Source organism: Mus pahari, chromosome 5 (genome assembly GCF_900095145.1).
Source record: "Mus pahari chromosome 5, PAHARI_EIJ_v1.1, whole genome shotgun sequence".
Classification (NCBI taxonomy): Eukaryota; Metazoa; Chordata; class Mammalia; order Rodentia; family Muridae; genus Mus; species Mus pahari.
The window spans coordinates 96,273,346-96,285,646 of record NC_034594.1 but is presented as its reverse complement, the minus strand read 5'-3'; the positions used below and the strand labels follow the sequence as shown (position 1 = coordinate 96,285,646).

The window sequence follows — 12,301 nt, the reverse complement described above, 5'->3', positions numbered from 1 at the left end:
TGTGACTCTAGAGAACCCTGACTAATACAGTCAGATTGACAATCAAAGCTGACCACTGTCGCATCTTTAACAGAGCTTCTTCAGTCCAAAAGCTGTAAATCAATATGCTTCCCGGCAACCAGGGCTCCACAGTTGCTTACACCAAGTGTCACACCCCACCCCAAAGCAGACAACTGTGACTTACCACCACTTTCCTTCTTTTCTAATATTTCACAGTAATAAAACAGCAAACCAAGTGAAGCCCCTGGATTCTAAGTGACGGAGATGGTGAGATGACAGACAACATTCATTCATGTTTGTCTAGACACAGCTCCAACCTTGTCCCCTGCCTGTCTCTCCCGTGAGCAGTGCTGTCCCTGGGACACTATCCTCTTCTCACGGGTCCAGCACAGGTGCCACCACCAGGCTCCATGAGTCTGAACCAATTGTGTAGCTAAGCTGGGTATGGTGGTGCATGCCTGTAATCCTGGCACTCGGGAGGTTGAGGCAGGAGAACTACCACAGTTTCAAGGTCCTCCAGGGTTACAAGGGGAAACAAAATTGTAAAGGTGGGGCTGACAAGCCAGAGGAGGAAGAGGGAGGGGTGCAGGCTGCTGTGCTTGAGCCCCTCATGTCTGCTACCATCAAGTGACCTGCTCTTTTCAGTGTTCTCACTGTGGGACAACACAAATTCCAGTCCAGAATTAGTGTTCTGAAGAGATTCCTGAACCAACTCACAAAGCTATATGAGCCAGGCAAACTTCAACTTCTAATCTTGCTGCCACCCCATCATCTGCATTAAACGCACAGTTGATATTTAAGCTGGGTGACTTGTTATTTAACAACTTAAATATCAACACCAGAATAAGTAGCTCAGTTGTGGTAAGGGCTCTGAAGCATAAGGACCTAGAAGCTACATTAAAAACAAAAACCAAACAAAAACAAAAAAAAACAAAAACAAAAACAAAACAAAACAAAAAAAACAACAGATGTATAATTTGAGCATCTTTGCTCTTAGCATGGCTACAGGGAGACTGGCAGTGTAGGAGAATCACCAGAAACTCTCAGGCCTGCTGTACACAGTTAAAAAATAGCCAAAATACACCATCTTAGACAAGGTGAAAGGTGAGGCCTAGCAACCAGGCCTGTCCTCTCATCTGCCTATGGCTGAGTCCTTGCAAATGAGATTGAGTAGATGCGCTATGACACAATGACGTCATAAGCTAGACTCACAGTGCTGTAGTACGCTGCTTCTAGAAGACAGAGGTTATGCATCAGGCATAGGGGCTTTATTCTCTTCAGCTCAAGGCCAGCGGCTGCAGTCTCCTGGCTCTGGCCGGAAGCATCTCAACAAAGCTCCCCACTCCCACTGGGCACATGGCTCGTGCGCACTGAATCCAGGGATCAGAACTCACCACGTACCTGGTCTTCCTGCACCAGCTCGAAGCTACTCTGCCTTCCTAGAACCACCGCGGGGAGGGGGGGGAGCGGGGCGGTGAGCTGCCTTTACCAGCTACAGTGCTTCCTTCTCTAGAGCTGTGCCATTACTCCCGCTACCGGTTTAAGAAGGGGACCGCGCTTTGCATTCTGATTTTTCTCCCTTAAAACTGGCACTATGGACTTGGGGCACAGCAGCGGGCTCCTGTGTCCTGGTGCAAAGTGTGTAAAGCAGGCAGGGATGTCTAGCATACATTCCTGGCCGCCAGCTCCTGGGGGACGTGTGACTTCTACAGGGGATGGTTGAAGGCTATGCAGTGCTGGGGCAAGGACTTACCGACAGGTCAACGACTGTCTTGATGGCCTTGTCCTTTCTCTTTATGAAGTCATCATCCTGCAAGACAGAGCACAGGAACTCAACCAATTCTACTAAGGAGAAAAATCAGCTGCATAGACAGATCTCCCTTATCGAACAGCTGTTCATCACTGCTGTGCGTAAAGTCCAAATGAGCTTATTAAAAGTCTGTGTCTAGGGCTGGTGAGATGGCTCAGTGGGTAAGAGCACCTGACTGCTCTTCTGAAGGTCCTGAGTTCAAATCCCAGCAACCACATGGTGGCTCACAACCATCCGTAACAAGATCTGATGCCCTCTTCTGGAGTGTCTGAAGACAGCTACAGTGTACTTACATATAATAAATAAATCTTAAAAAAAAAAAATTAAAAAAAAAAGTCTGTGTCTAGATATGTGTATGTTCCTGTATGTGCAGGTCCACATGTATATGTGTACATGTGAGAGAGAAGTTGTTCTTCCTCAGATGCCCAGAGATAGTCTCTCACTGTCCTGAAGCTGGCCAAGTAAGCAAAACTGGCTAGCCTGGGGACCCTAGGGACTGACCTAGCTTTTACTACAGTGCTGGTACTACAGCCTCGCTTTTAAAATGTCTACTTGGGAATCAAATCCAGTATCTCTGGCTTGCACAGCAGGTGCTTAACAACTGAGCTGTTTCCCCCATTGGGAAAAAGCTAGGACCTCTGCAAATAATGCTGAGAGGGCCTTATAGTTAGTGAGAGAGAGGCAGGCCATGGAGAGAGTGAGTGATTGAGACAAGCACCCTCATGCCCAGCCCTTAAAAGCACTAAATGCAATCTCAACTCTAAGCCTCTGCAAAACAGGAGCACTACCACCAGCATGAAGGAGTACCACCGCCTGCATGAAGGAGCACCTGTCAGGATGAAGACAGAAGGCAGCGAAGTGCTAGAGTATCTGAGTGCTTGGTGTTCTTACTTGTCGCTGTACTACTAACTGCCCACAGGAAACATGTTCCACAAGTAGTCTCCTAAGAAGCTTTTCACAAAAATAGAACCGTGGGCTGAGGAGACGGCTCAGTCAGTAAAGTAATCTCCTGCAAGCATCAAGACCTGGATTGGATACACCCCAGAACCCAAGTCTAAAAGCAGGGCGAGGTGGCACACACGTGGAATCCCAGTGCTGGGGGGTAGAGGCAGGAGGATCAGCCAGTCTAGATGAATCTATGAGCTCTAGTTCAGAGGGAGCCATATCTCAAAAACCAAGAGCAGAAAGCAAAAAAGGAAAAAAAAACTGTGGAGGATAACTGAGGGAGGTAGCTGATATCAACATGTGCGCACACACACCTTATCATGTACATAACACACACACGTTTTTGCAGTTCACTGAAACTGCAGAGAATTATCCCCAGCAGCTCTCTAAAGAGCAGTTCTAATGAACCACGGGGCTGCTCAGAGGCGTCAAGGGGAGGGTGGGGTGCAGGAGGCCTATGCTCATTACACCCAGGACTCTCCCAGTGCACAAGTACACCACCAGAGACCAGGAAGGAAGAGCGCACACAAGCTTTGCCAGGATGACGCTTCCATAGTGAGCAGCAGTTCACACAGACCGGCCAAAGTACTGAGAATACGTGCCTGCCGAGTGCTCGCCTTAAATGGGACATGGGGCATGTATGCCAACTGCTACATGGCTCAGGGTACATCACAGAGGGGAATGCAAAGAGAATGTGAGAGATGGAGGGGGAGGGGGCGGGGGAGGGCTGTGAACACATGACATGGCTCTCTACCCTGGAACTCACTCTATCATTGGTGGCTATCGGCACAAGATCAGTCAATGCTCCAGCAAGCAGCAGTACCTGACCAGTTGGGTAATAGACAGTACAGAAGGAGGGTATGGGTGTGGGAAGGGAAGGGAACGTGTTAGATAGAGACTGTGCAGGGTGGGTAGGAAAGGAGTTGGAAGTAGATGTGATCAAACTGCACCTTATATGGTATTAAATTAAAGACTGAGAAAATCCCAGAGAGCCAGAGAGGTGGCTCGGTGGCTGAGTGTTGTGGACTGCCCTGCTGCTGTTTGTATTTTGATATTAATTCTGCTTCCTCAAGAGGGACTTCCCCGATGAGCAGTGGATCACACACTCAGGTGATTCCATGTGAACCTTCTCCCTACTTTAAGTGGTCAAATAAAGGCTAGAGCCTGTGATTGGACAGTAGAAGGGAAGGTGGGGCTGCAAGTTTTTTGAGAGGAGGAGACAGAAGAGAGAGAAGGAGGAGGAGGAAGAGGAGGTGGAAGGAAGATGGAGCAGAACCACAGTAGCAAGGGATCTCATAGCTGGGGAATATAGTAGTGTAGTGTATATTGCCCAATCCAGGCATGCAGCTTATAAATATCGTAACTGAGCTGCGGTCCTTTGCATGCGCTTATTGAGGTGGAGATTTACGGCAACAGCTGGGCTCTTACTGCTCTTGCAGAGGACTCAAGTTTGCTTCCTAGCACGCATGGCAGGTGGCTCGCCACCTTCCGACTCTAGCTCCAGGGAACCTGATGTCTTTGGCCTCCTTAGGCACTTGCACCCATGTAAAACACACAAGCACACACAATCCAAATATATCTGAAAGAGAAAGAAATTAAATATACCAGGACAGACAATACTTAATAAGTAAGCAGAAGGAAGCGGGGCAGAGCACTGACCTCCGGGAGGCTGTAGGTCTTCTGGAACTGGGAGATGGAGTAGGAGCGGATGTAGTCACCCATCTCTTCCTTTGTTTCTATAGCTCGTTTCACCAGCCACTGTGGGAGAAAGTGAGGTGTGAGATGACAGGAACAGACTCCTACTGCAGTGAAACTGCGCAGCCTGGGAACTCATGTTGGCACGACTGACCTGCCCAGGTGGGAAGAAACCATGAGAACACACTACTCCATGACAAGAGCAACCAGCTGGGCATCTGAGGCAACAGGGCCCATTGACCTTGTGTGACTAGCCGTAAGTAACTGTGCAGCATTTGAAAGCTATAGACCTGTCTGTCTCTCTCTCAAGAGAAGGGGGAATTCCTTGACATTCCTTTTGTTGTTATTGAGACAGGGTCTCATAGTACTGTGTGGTTGAGCATGATCCCAAATGCTGCGATGACAGCTATGCATTCATCTTAATGTCAATGGATGAAAGAGAGAGAGAGAGAGAGAGAGAGAGAGAGAGAGAGAGAGAGAGAAGACTACAGAGAACACTTGAGAACCCCTCTTCTGCTAGCTGAAAGAATTCCTCAGATGGTAGAAGAGCATGTACCAGTACAGGCCTGAGGCACTGGGATCACTGGATAGAACATTCTCCGAATCCTTGTGACATTTAAGGTACAACCTTTATAGAACCTTGCACAGATACACATTACTCTACTCAGTGATCTGCAGCTACAAGATAAAGCTGGGAGTTACAACTGGGAGGTTTCCACGTCAAGTGACTAACATAGGGCTTCTATTAAAGTTCCCAGTCTCATGAGGCTGGTATCTGGAAGCAGTTAGCTTTCCTAGTCCTAAGTTTCCTATTAAAAAACACCATGTAATTAAAACACATATGCTGTTGGGTAGTTTTTTTCCTTCAAGACTGAAACAGGGAAGCTCTTTAAGCAAGGACTGGAATGTAAACAAGATCAAAATAACAACAGGAAGTCCCTGAAATTGACCAGATTCACTAGACTCTTCCCTGGCAGAGTTAAGTAATAAAAGCTGAGAATCCCCCTCAGACAGAAGGAAGCCAACCTGCGAAGAAGACTCTCAGTCAACCAAAGAGAAGACTCTGAGACAAGACCAGCAGCCTAGAAGAAACGGAAATCAGGGACACTTCCTGGCAGAGGCTTAGAGTGGCAAGGACACTCTCCAACCTACTGTACTAACATCAGGCTGTGCAGTGTGCTCAGATTCCCAGCTGGCTTTGAGTCATTTCTGCTACTGTAAGTAAGCCCTCACCCGAATGGATTCCTGTAAGTAACTCTAATAAAACCCTGACTGGACTTCAGTGATATGTGTACTTTAGTCTGTTGTGGGCTCCCTATCTTAGGTGAGTAGGCATATGTGTTATGTCTCCCAGAAAATGTTTTATATCACAATGTATGCACAAACATAAATATGCATATCATGTATACACACAGTCACACTCATACACTGTAGATAATGCATGCACTGAGTCTGTTCTTCATTCACTCTTTCTGTTATTCATAAGTACATTGGAAGAAAGAACCATTTGTTAGAGTTGACAGTCCCTCCTCAGACAGAACTCTTACATCCTCAAAACAATATGGGAATGTGGTGGTTTATCAAGTGCACAGCAAACTCGGCCAGGTCCAGCTGCCTAGGCACCTAGGTATGTGACCCATAGGGAGGCACTCCACAAGGTAGGAATAGGGAGACGCTATAGTTCATTTTTACTAATGAATTGTGTCATGGCTTGCATGTGGAGGTCAGAACACAACTCTGTGGAGTTACTTCTCTTCTTCCACCTTTATGTGGGTTCCAGGAATCAAATTTAGGTCACTGGGGTTTCACAGATGCTTTACGTCCAGAATCATGTCAAGGACTCAAATTCTGCTTAAAAGGCAGCCAACACAAGTAAAAGACATGGTGAGGAAGTAGTTGCTCCAAATAGGTTGACTTCATGAAAAAAAACCATGCTATACAGCACATACACCACAGGGTACATTCCTGTGCTGTGCATATCCTAGAAGAACATTCCTGTTATTACCATCTTCCATTTATTCCCACTCTACCACCGACCCCACCCCCAGAGACCTTGGACACTAACTGAAATCATAGTAGAGCAGGGGGAGAGATAGCATCGGGCAAAGATAGCATCAGGGAGAAATGATAGCATCAGGGAGAGATGGCATCAGGGAGAGATAGCATCAGGGAGAGATGATAGCATCAGGGAGAGATGGCATTAGGGAGAGATAGCATCAGGGAGAGATAGCATCAGGGAGAGATAGCATCAGGGAGAGATAGCATCAGGGAGAGATGATAGCATTAGGGAGAGATGATAGCATCAGGGAGAGATGGCATTAGGGAGAGATAGCATCAGGGAGAGATGGCATTAGGGAGAGATAGCATCAGGGAGAGATGGCATCAGGGAGAGATGATAGCATCAGGGAGAGATAGCATCAGGGAGAGATAGCATCAGGCAGTGCTGGAGCCGTCTCAGTCCCACCAAGATCCCTGACTCTGGATCACATGGTGTTTGTCCTGGCCCCTTCTGTTGTTGTGATAGAAAATCCCAACAACAACAACAAAAATGACAAAAGCAAACACTATTTTATCTCACAATCACAGGTTACAGTCCATCACTGTGAGAAAGTCAAGTCAGGAACTTCAAACACCTAGTCACAGCTCAGACAAGAACAGAGAGAAAGGAACACATGCACACCAAATGCTCAGCTAGCTTTCTCTACTGTTAGAGTCCGGGGACCCAAACCAGGACCTTTGTTGCTCACTTTCAGGCTGTGTCTTCCCACATCAATTACAGAGATCAGACAATCCCTAAGAGTCATGCCTACAGGCCAAGCTGATCTACACAACCCAGTGGGACTCCCTTCCAGTAGTGTTCTACCGTGTATCAAATTGAAGATGAGAACCAACCATGTAGCCAGGTGTGGTTGCCCACACCCTAAAGCCCAGCATCTGGGAGGTAGAGGCAGACTTGTTTGGTTAGCTTGGTCTACAGAGTGAGTTTCACAATAGCCAAGGCTTCAGAGAGAAAACCTGTATCAAAAAAACAATCCAAAAAAAACCCCAAACAAACAAACAAACAAACAAAAAACAAAAAAAACAATAACAACAACAGCAAATATTCAAAAACTAAAACCAAAACAAACAAAAAGAAGCAACCACACAGTGCTTGTCTCCATTCACCTCTGCCTTCCTGTGGATCACCAGCCCCCTCCTCCCCATTCTGACCTCTCAAGCCTGTGTCCACTCCATCTGTGGAGATGTGCTTTGATGGACCATACCTAGTATGATGCGGTAGAGAAGGGGAAGAAGGCTGCATCCCAGAGCCTCTCAGAGAACCTGCTGCAGAGTTCCCGCTGTCAAAGCTAATGTCGGTCAGATGCTCACTTCCCACCATGACTGCTATAGCACTTGCGAAGAGGACCTGCTCTCACAGTCAGATCCAGTATGGGCATGAGAAAAAGACATGTCTTAGCCAGCTGGTCGAGTCTACTTGGCAAGGAGTTATGTAAGGGTCAATGGCCAACACTGTCCTATGGCTTTCACATGCATGTACTCACATGCACGCACACATGTGCATGCCTACATACACAAGACACCCACACACACTTGTATGTCCCCCCACGTGCACCTCCACACTCATGTACCCACAAACACATGTGCAACACACACATATGCACATAGCAATGCACATATGAAAAGGGAAAACAAAAGCCATTGACGGGAACATTCAAAGATCACAGCAGAGGCCAAAGTGAAACTATGACAGTGCAGGGAGCCCAGCTGTCTTTTGAGAATGCTGGCAAGAATCTCTAGCAGCTGTGCGGCAGCAGACCCATCCGGGTCCAGGCTGGGCTGTGAGAGCCAGGTGTGTTTCGAACTCCTAGTTAAGAGACAAGAATCCACGCAGAAGCCCTCACCTGCACGACGGGGAATATGTGGATAAAATCCATGCCCTGGATCTGGTGGGGCTCCAGCTGGTGCGGACACTTCATCCTTGGGAGGACGGAGACAATCTTTTCCGATAGAGCACTGTCCAGAAGAAAACAATAAGCAGAGTCAGGACACACGGAGTGGTTCTAAAGACAGCTCTAAAGTCTAGGCAGGACTCTGAAGAAGTCCCAGACCTGACCAAGTTCATCCCAGTAGACCAACATGAGAAGCACAATTCAGCTACATGCATGTAAGGTCACAAAAGGATTCTTCCCATCATGTATTACACCTGTTTCCTTCTTTCCTTTTTTAATTTTTTTTTTCCTGTTTTTCTGGATTTTGTTTTTTGTTTGGTTTTTAAGGCAAGGTCTTGTGCAGCCTGGGCTGGCCTCAAACTTGTCTCCTAGACAAGGATGATCCTCCTGCCTCCACCTGGAACTGGAATTACAGGTGCATGCCACCACACCCTGGTCATGTGGTGCTGCAGACCACCTACCCAGAATCCACACTAATCCAACAGACAAGTTCTAGGCCCTGGCTGGCTCAGTGGTCTTCATGCCCAGCACACCACCACGCTGTTCTTTAGTGCCATCTTCAGCAGGAAGAGTGCTCCCTCTAGTGGGCCACAGAGCTCAAGTTTGAAAAAGTACCATTTGAGAGCTTAAAATCCAGGGGCTGAGACCTCAACAATACACAACCAACCTTGCTTTTCTAGAGGGTTCTCCCTAGCCACTCCTCACAGGCAGCTTAATCAAGCAATTCATAAGTGCCCAGAAGGGAGGATATAGCAAGTCATTTTGGGGTTTACGAGCCTCTTAAAATTGCCTCCCAGAAACTAGAGCCAAGCCCAGGCAGTCCCAGAAACAAGCAGGAGAGGCTGCCAGCACTAACCCTGGTGGCGGGAGCAATAGGGAAGGAAGCACACAGTAGGAAGGCAGGGCAGAGAAGGCAGGAAGACTTCTTAGAGACATCCACCAGCCACTCTCTGCTCTGCTCGGGCACTCAGACTTCCGAATAAGTCAGCAGAACTGTTTCTGAAAAGCCAGAACTTCTTTAAAAGCTCTGCCAAAATAACACAGCCTGAGGTCATTTGAGCGGAGAGCCTCAATTGAGGAACTGCCCAGATCAGGCTGGCCGGTGTGTGTGGTCGGGAGGTTATGGTGTTAACTGCTCTAGGAGCACCCAGTCCATGGTGGACAGCAGCATCCCCCTGGGAGTATAAGAAAGTCAGCTAAGCATGCATCTGAGAGCGAGTGAGCAGGCTTCGGCATGGATCCTGCTCCCATTCCTCCTCCGGATGCTGCCCTGACTTCTTCACAGACTGGGACCTGTAAGCCAAATAATCTATTTTCTCCCCTAAGCTGCTTTTGATCATGGTGTCTACCACAGCAACGTTACAAAATCAAACAAGGGACACATGTAGATCACCAGGCATACTTCCAAGCTTGAGATTTTAGTATGACCATTGTCTTTACAGATTACGAATCTGACACTTTAAGGGTATTTTCTTTTTAGACAGGATCTTGCTATACAGCTAAGCATAGCGTCAAAACTGTAATCCTCCTGCCTCAGCTTCCTGAATACTTAGATTACAGGTGTGCACCAGCAGATCGAGCTGACCCTTTTAAAGTTTTAAGTGTTACATTCATCATTTCCTCCTCCATGATGGTTCATTTGTCCCGGATCTAAATCCCAACCCGACCACCTCTGGGACTTCTGGCAAGTCACCAGCTCTCGGGTCAGAAAGGCCTAAAACACGAGAAACAACCGGGACAGCAAGATGGCTCAGAGGATAAAGGCAATTGCAGCCAAACCTGACAACCTGAGTTCAGTCTCCAGGACCCGCACGGTAGGAGAGAGGCAACTTTTATGTGTGTCCAACTCTACATGCAAGGTATGGCACACACACGTACACACCACACATGCACACATATGGAGAGAGGGGAAAAAGGAAAAGAATCCTTGTCTCACAAATTCAAAGGCAGGACAGATGATAAAGTGCATGCACAGTGCTGGAAAGAGGTTCTCTTTGCCTGCATCCTCTGCCCTCAAGCCGTAGTCCCAAAGGACCCGTGCAGCATCTCACTCAGTAAAACTGTGCACGTCTCTCAGTGTTCCCCCACACTCTGCCCCAGCTGTAACTGTTCCCAGTGCTCATGCAACTTCCAGATATATTGTATTCCTTCAAGATTCACTTTTTAATTTTTAATTATGGGTATGTGTGGTCAAGAAAGGGCACTGGATCCCCTGGAGCTGGAGTCATGGGCTGTGCTGGCTAGTTTTATGTCAGCTTGATACAAGCTGTAGTCATATGGGAAGACGGAACATCAATTGAGAAAACACAGCCACTAGAATGACCCATGGAGAAGCCTGTGGTCCATTTTCTTAATTAGACGTGGATGAGGGGAAACCCCATTGTGGCTGTGCTGCCACAGAGCTGGTGGCTCTGGGCTGTACATGAAAGCAGTCAGAGCAAGGCTTGGTGAGCAAGCCAGCAAGCAGCACCTCCTCGTTCCTGCCTCCAGGCTCCTGTCCTGACTTCCTTCTAAGATGGACTATGATGTAGGAATGTAAATAAAATAAACCCTTTCCTCCCCAAGCTACTTTTAGTCATGGTATTTTATCACAGCAGTAGAAAAATAACTAAGACACAGACAGCTGTGAGCTGCCCAAGCTCGGGGCTGAGGATTGAACTCTGATCCTCTGCAAGAGCAGTGTGTAACCTTAACCACCAAGCTACCATCAGCCCCACACTTCCCTTATTTGATATCTGTAGTCTGTGCCGTGCTAATTATAAACTTTATGAAGTCAGGGCACTTCTCCTTAATGTTTCCAAAGTACCTGAATAATGTTTGAGCAGCAGCAGTAAGTAACGTAGACTTGATAAATATTTATTGAAAGGATTAATAAAGACTCTTTTCGCCTGAAACTTTCAATCTTCTCCTTTAAAAAGTACCATTTACTCTGGAGAGAAGGCTTGGTGGGTTAAGAAGCGTGCTGCCAGGCCTGGCAACAGGACTTTAATCCCTGGGACCAAAACGATGGAGGGAGAAATGGACTCCTCAAGTTATCTTTTGATCTACACACACACTTTAAAGTATCATTAGGTTGAGAAGACTGTATTTCCTTTTTTTTTTTTTTCCTGATCCTGTTCCTTATTTAGTAATTACTATAAAAATGACTATACATTTAAGAATCTGCTTAACTATTATCATAAATATTATGCCCTTACCATTTTGAAGGTTAGGATGTTAGTTGGGAGTATAAGGCCAAATAAAGACATTAAAAAGTCTACTCTAAATACTTGGAAATCAGGAGAGACTACATGATGCTAATGGGTTAAAAGACAGAAGCTTGGGCTGGGGATGGCTCAGTGAGTAAAGAGAATGTCTTGCAAGCCCAAGGACCTGAGTTGTAATCCTAACACACACACACACACACACACACACACACACACACACAATCTCTCCACATTAAATGAAAGGTAGGGAAGTCAGGCATAGTGCCACACCACTATAATCCCAGCACTGGAGAGGTGGAGACAGTCCAGTACCCTGGCAGTGCCCTGTGGCACAGTGGCCTGTCAACCTAGCCTATATGGCAAGTTCCAGGCCAGTAAGAGATGTCTTTTAAAAGAGCAGACGGTGCTTGAGGAACAAGAGCTAAGGTCATCCCCTGGCCTACACAGACACAAACACAGACACAGACACAGACACGGACACGGACACGGACACGGACACGGACACGGACCCGGACACAGACACAGACACGGACACGGACACGGACACACACACAGACACAGACACAGACACACAGACACAGACACACACACACAGACACACACACACAGACACACACACACAGACACACACACAGACACAGACACACACACAGACACAGACACACACACACAGACACACACACACACAGACACAG

The 12,301-nt window shown here is 47.2% G+C and overlaps 1 protein-coding gene across 2 annotated transcripts in view; it reads right to left on the bottom strand.

Moving 5' to 3' along the window:
• Window positions 1-12,301, bottom strand: part of Ccdc93 (coiled-coil domain containing 93) — a 74,314-nt gene that overhangs the window by 55,562 nt on the left and 6,451 nt on the right. For both annotated transcript variants that reach the window (XM_021198271.2, XM_021198272.2), the window contains exons 4-6: window positions 8,353-8,464; window positions 4,415-4,513; window positions 1,754-1,810 (exon numbers count right to left, since the gene is read on the bottom strand). In XM_021198271.2, coding sequence (XP_021053930.1) covers window positions 1,754-1,810; window positions 4,415-4,513; window positions 8,353-8,464 — 268 coding nt within the window. The remainder of the gene's footprint in view (window positions 1-1,753; window positions 1,811-4,414; window positions 4,514-8,352; window positions 8,465-12,301) is intronic.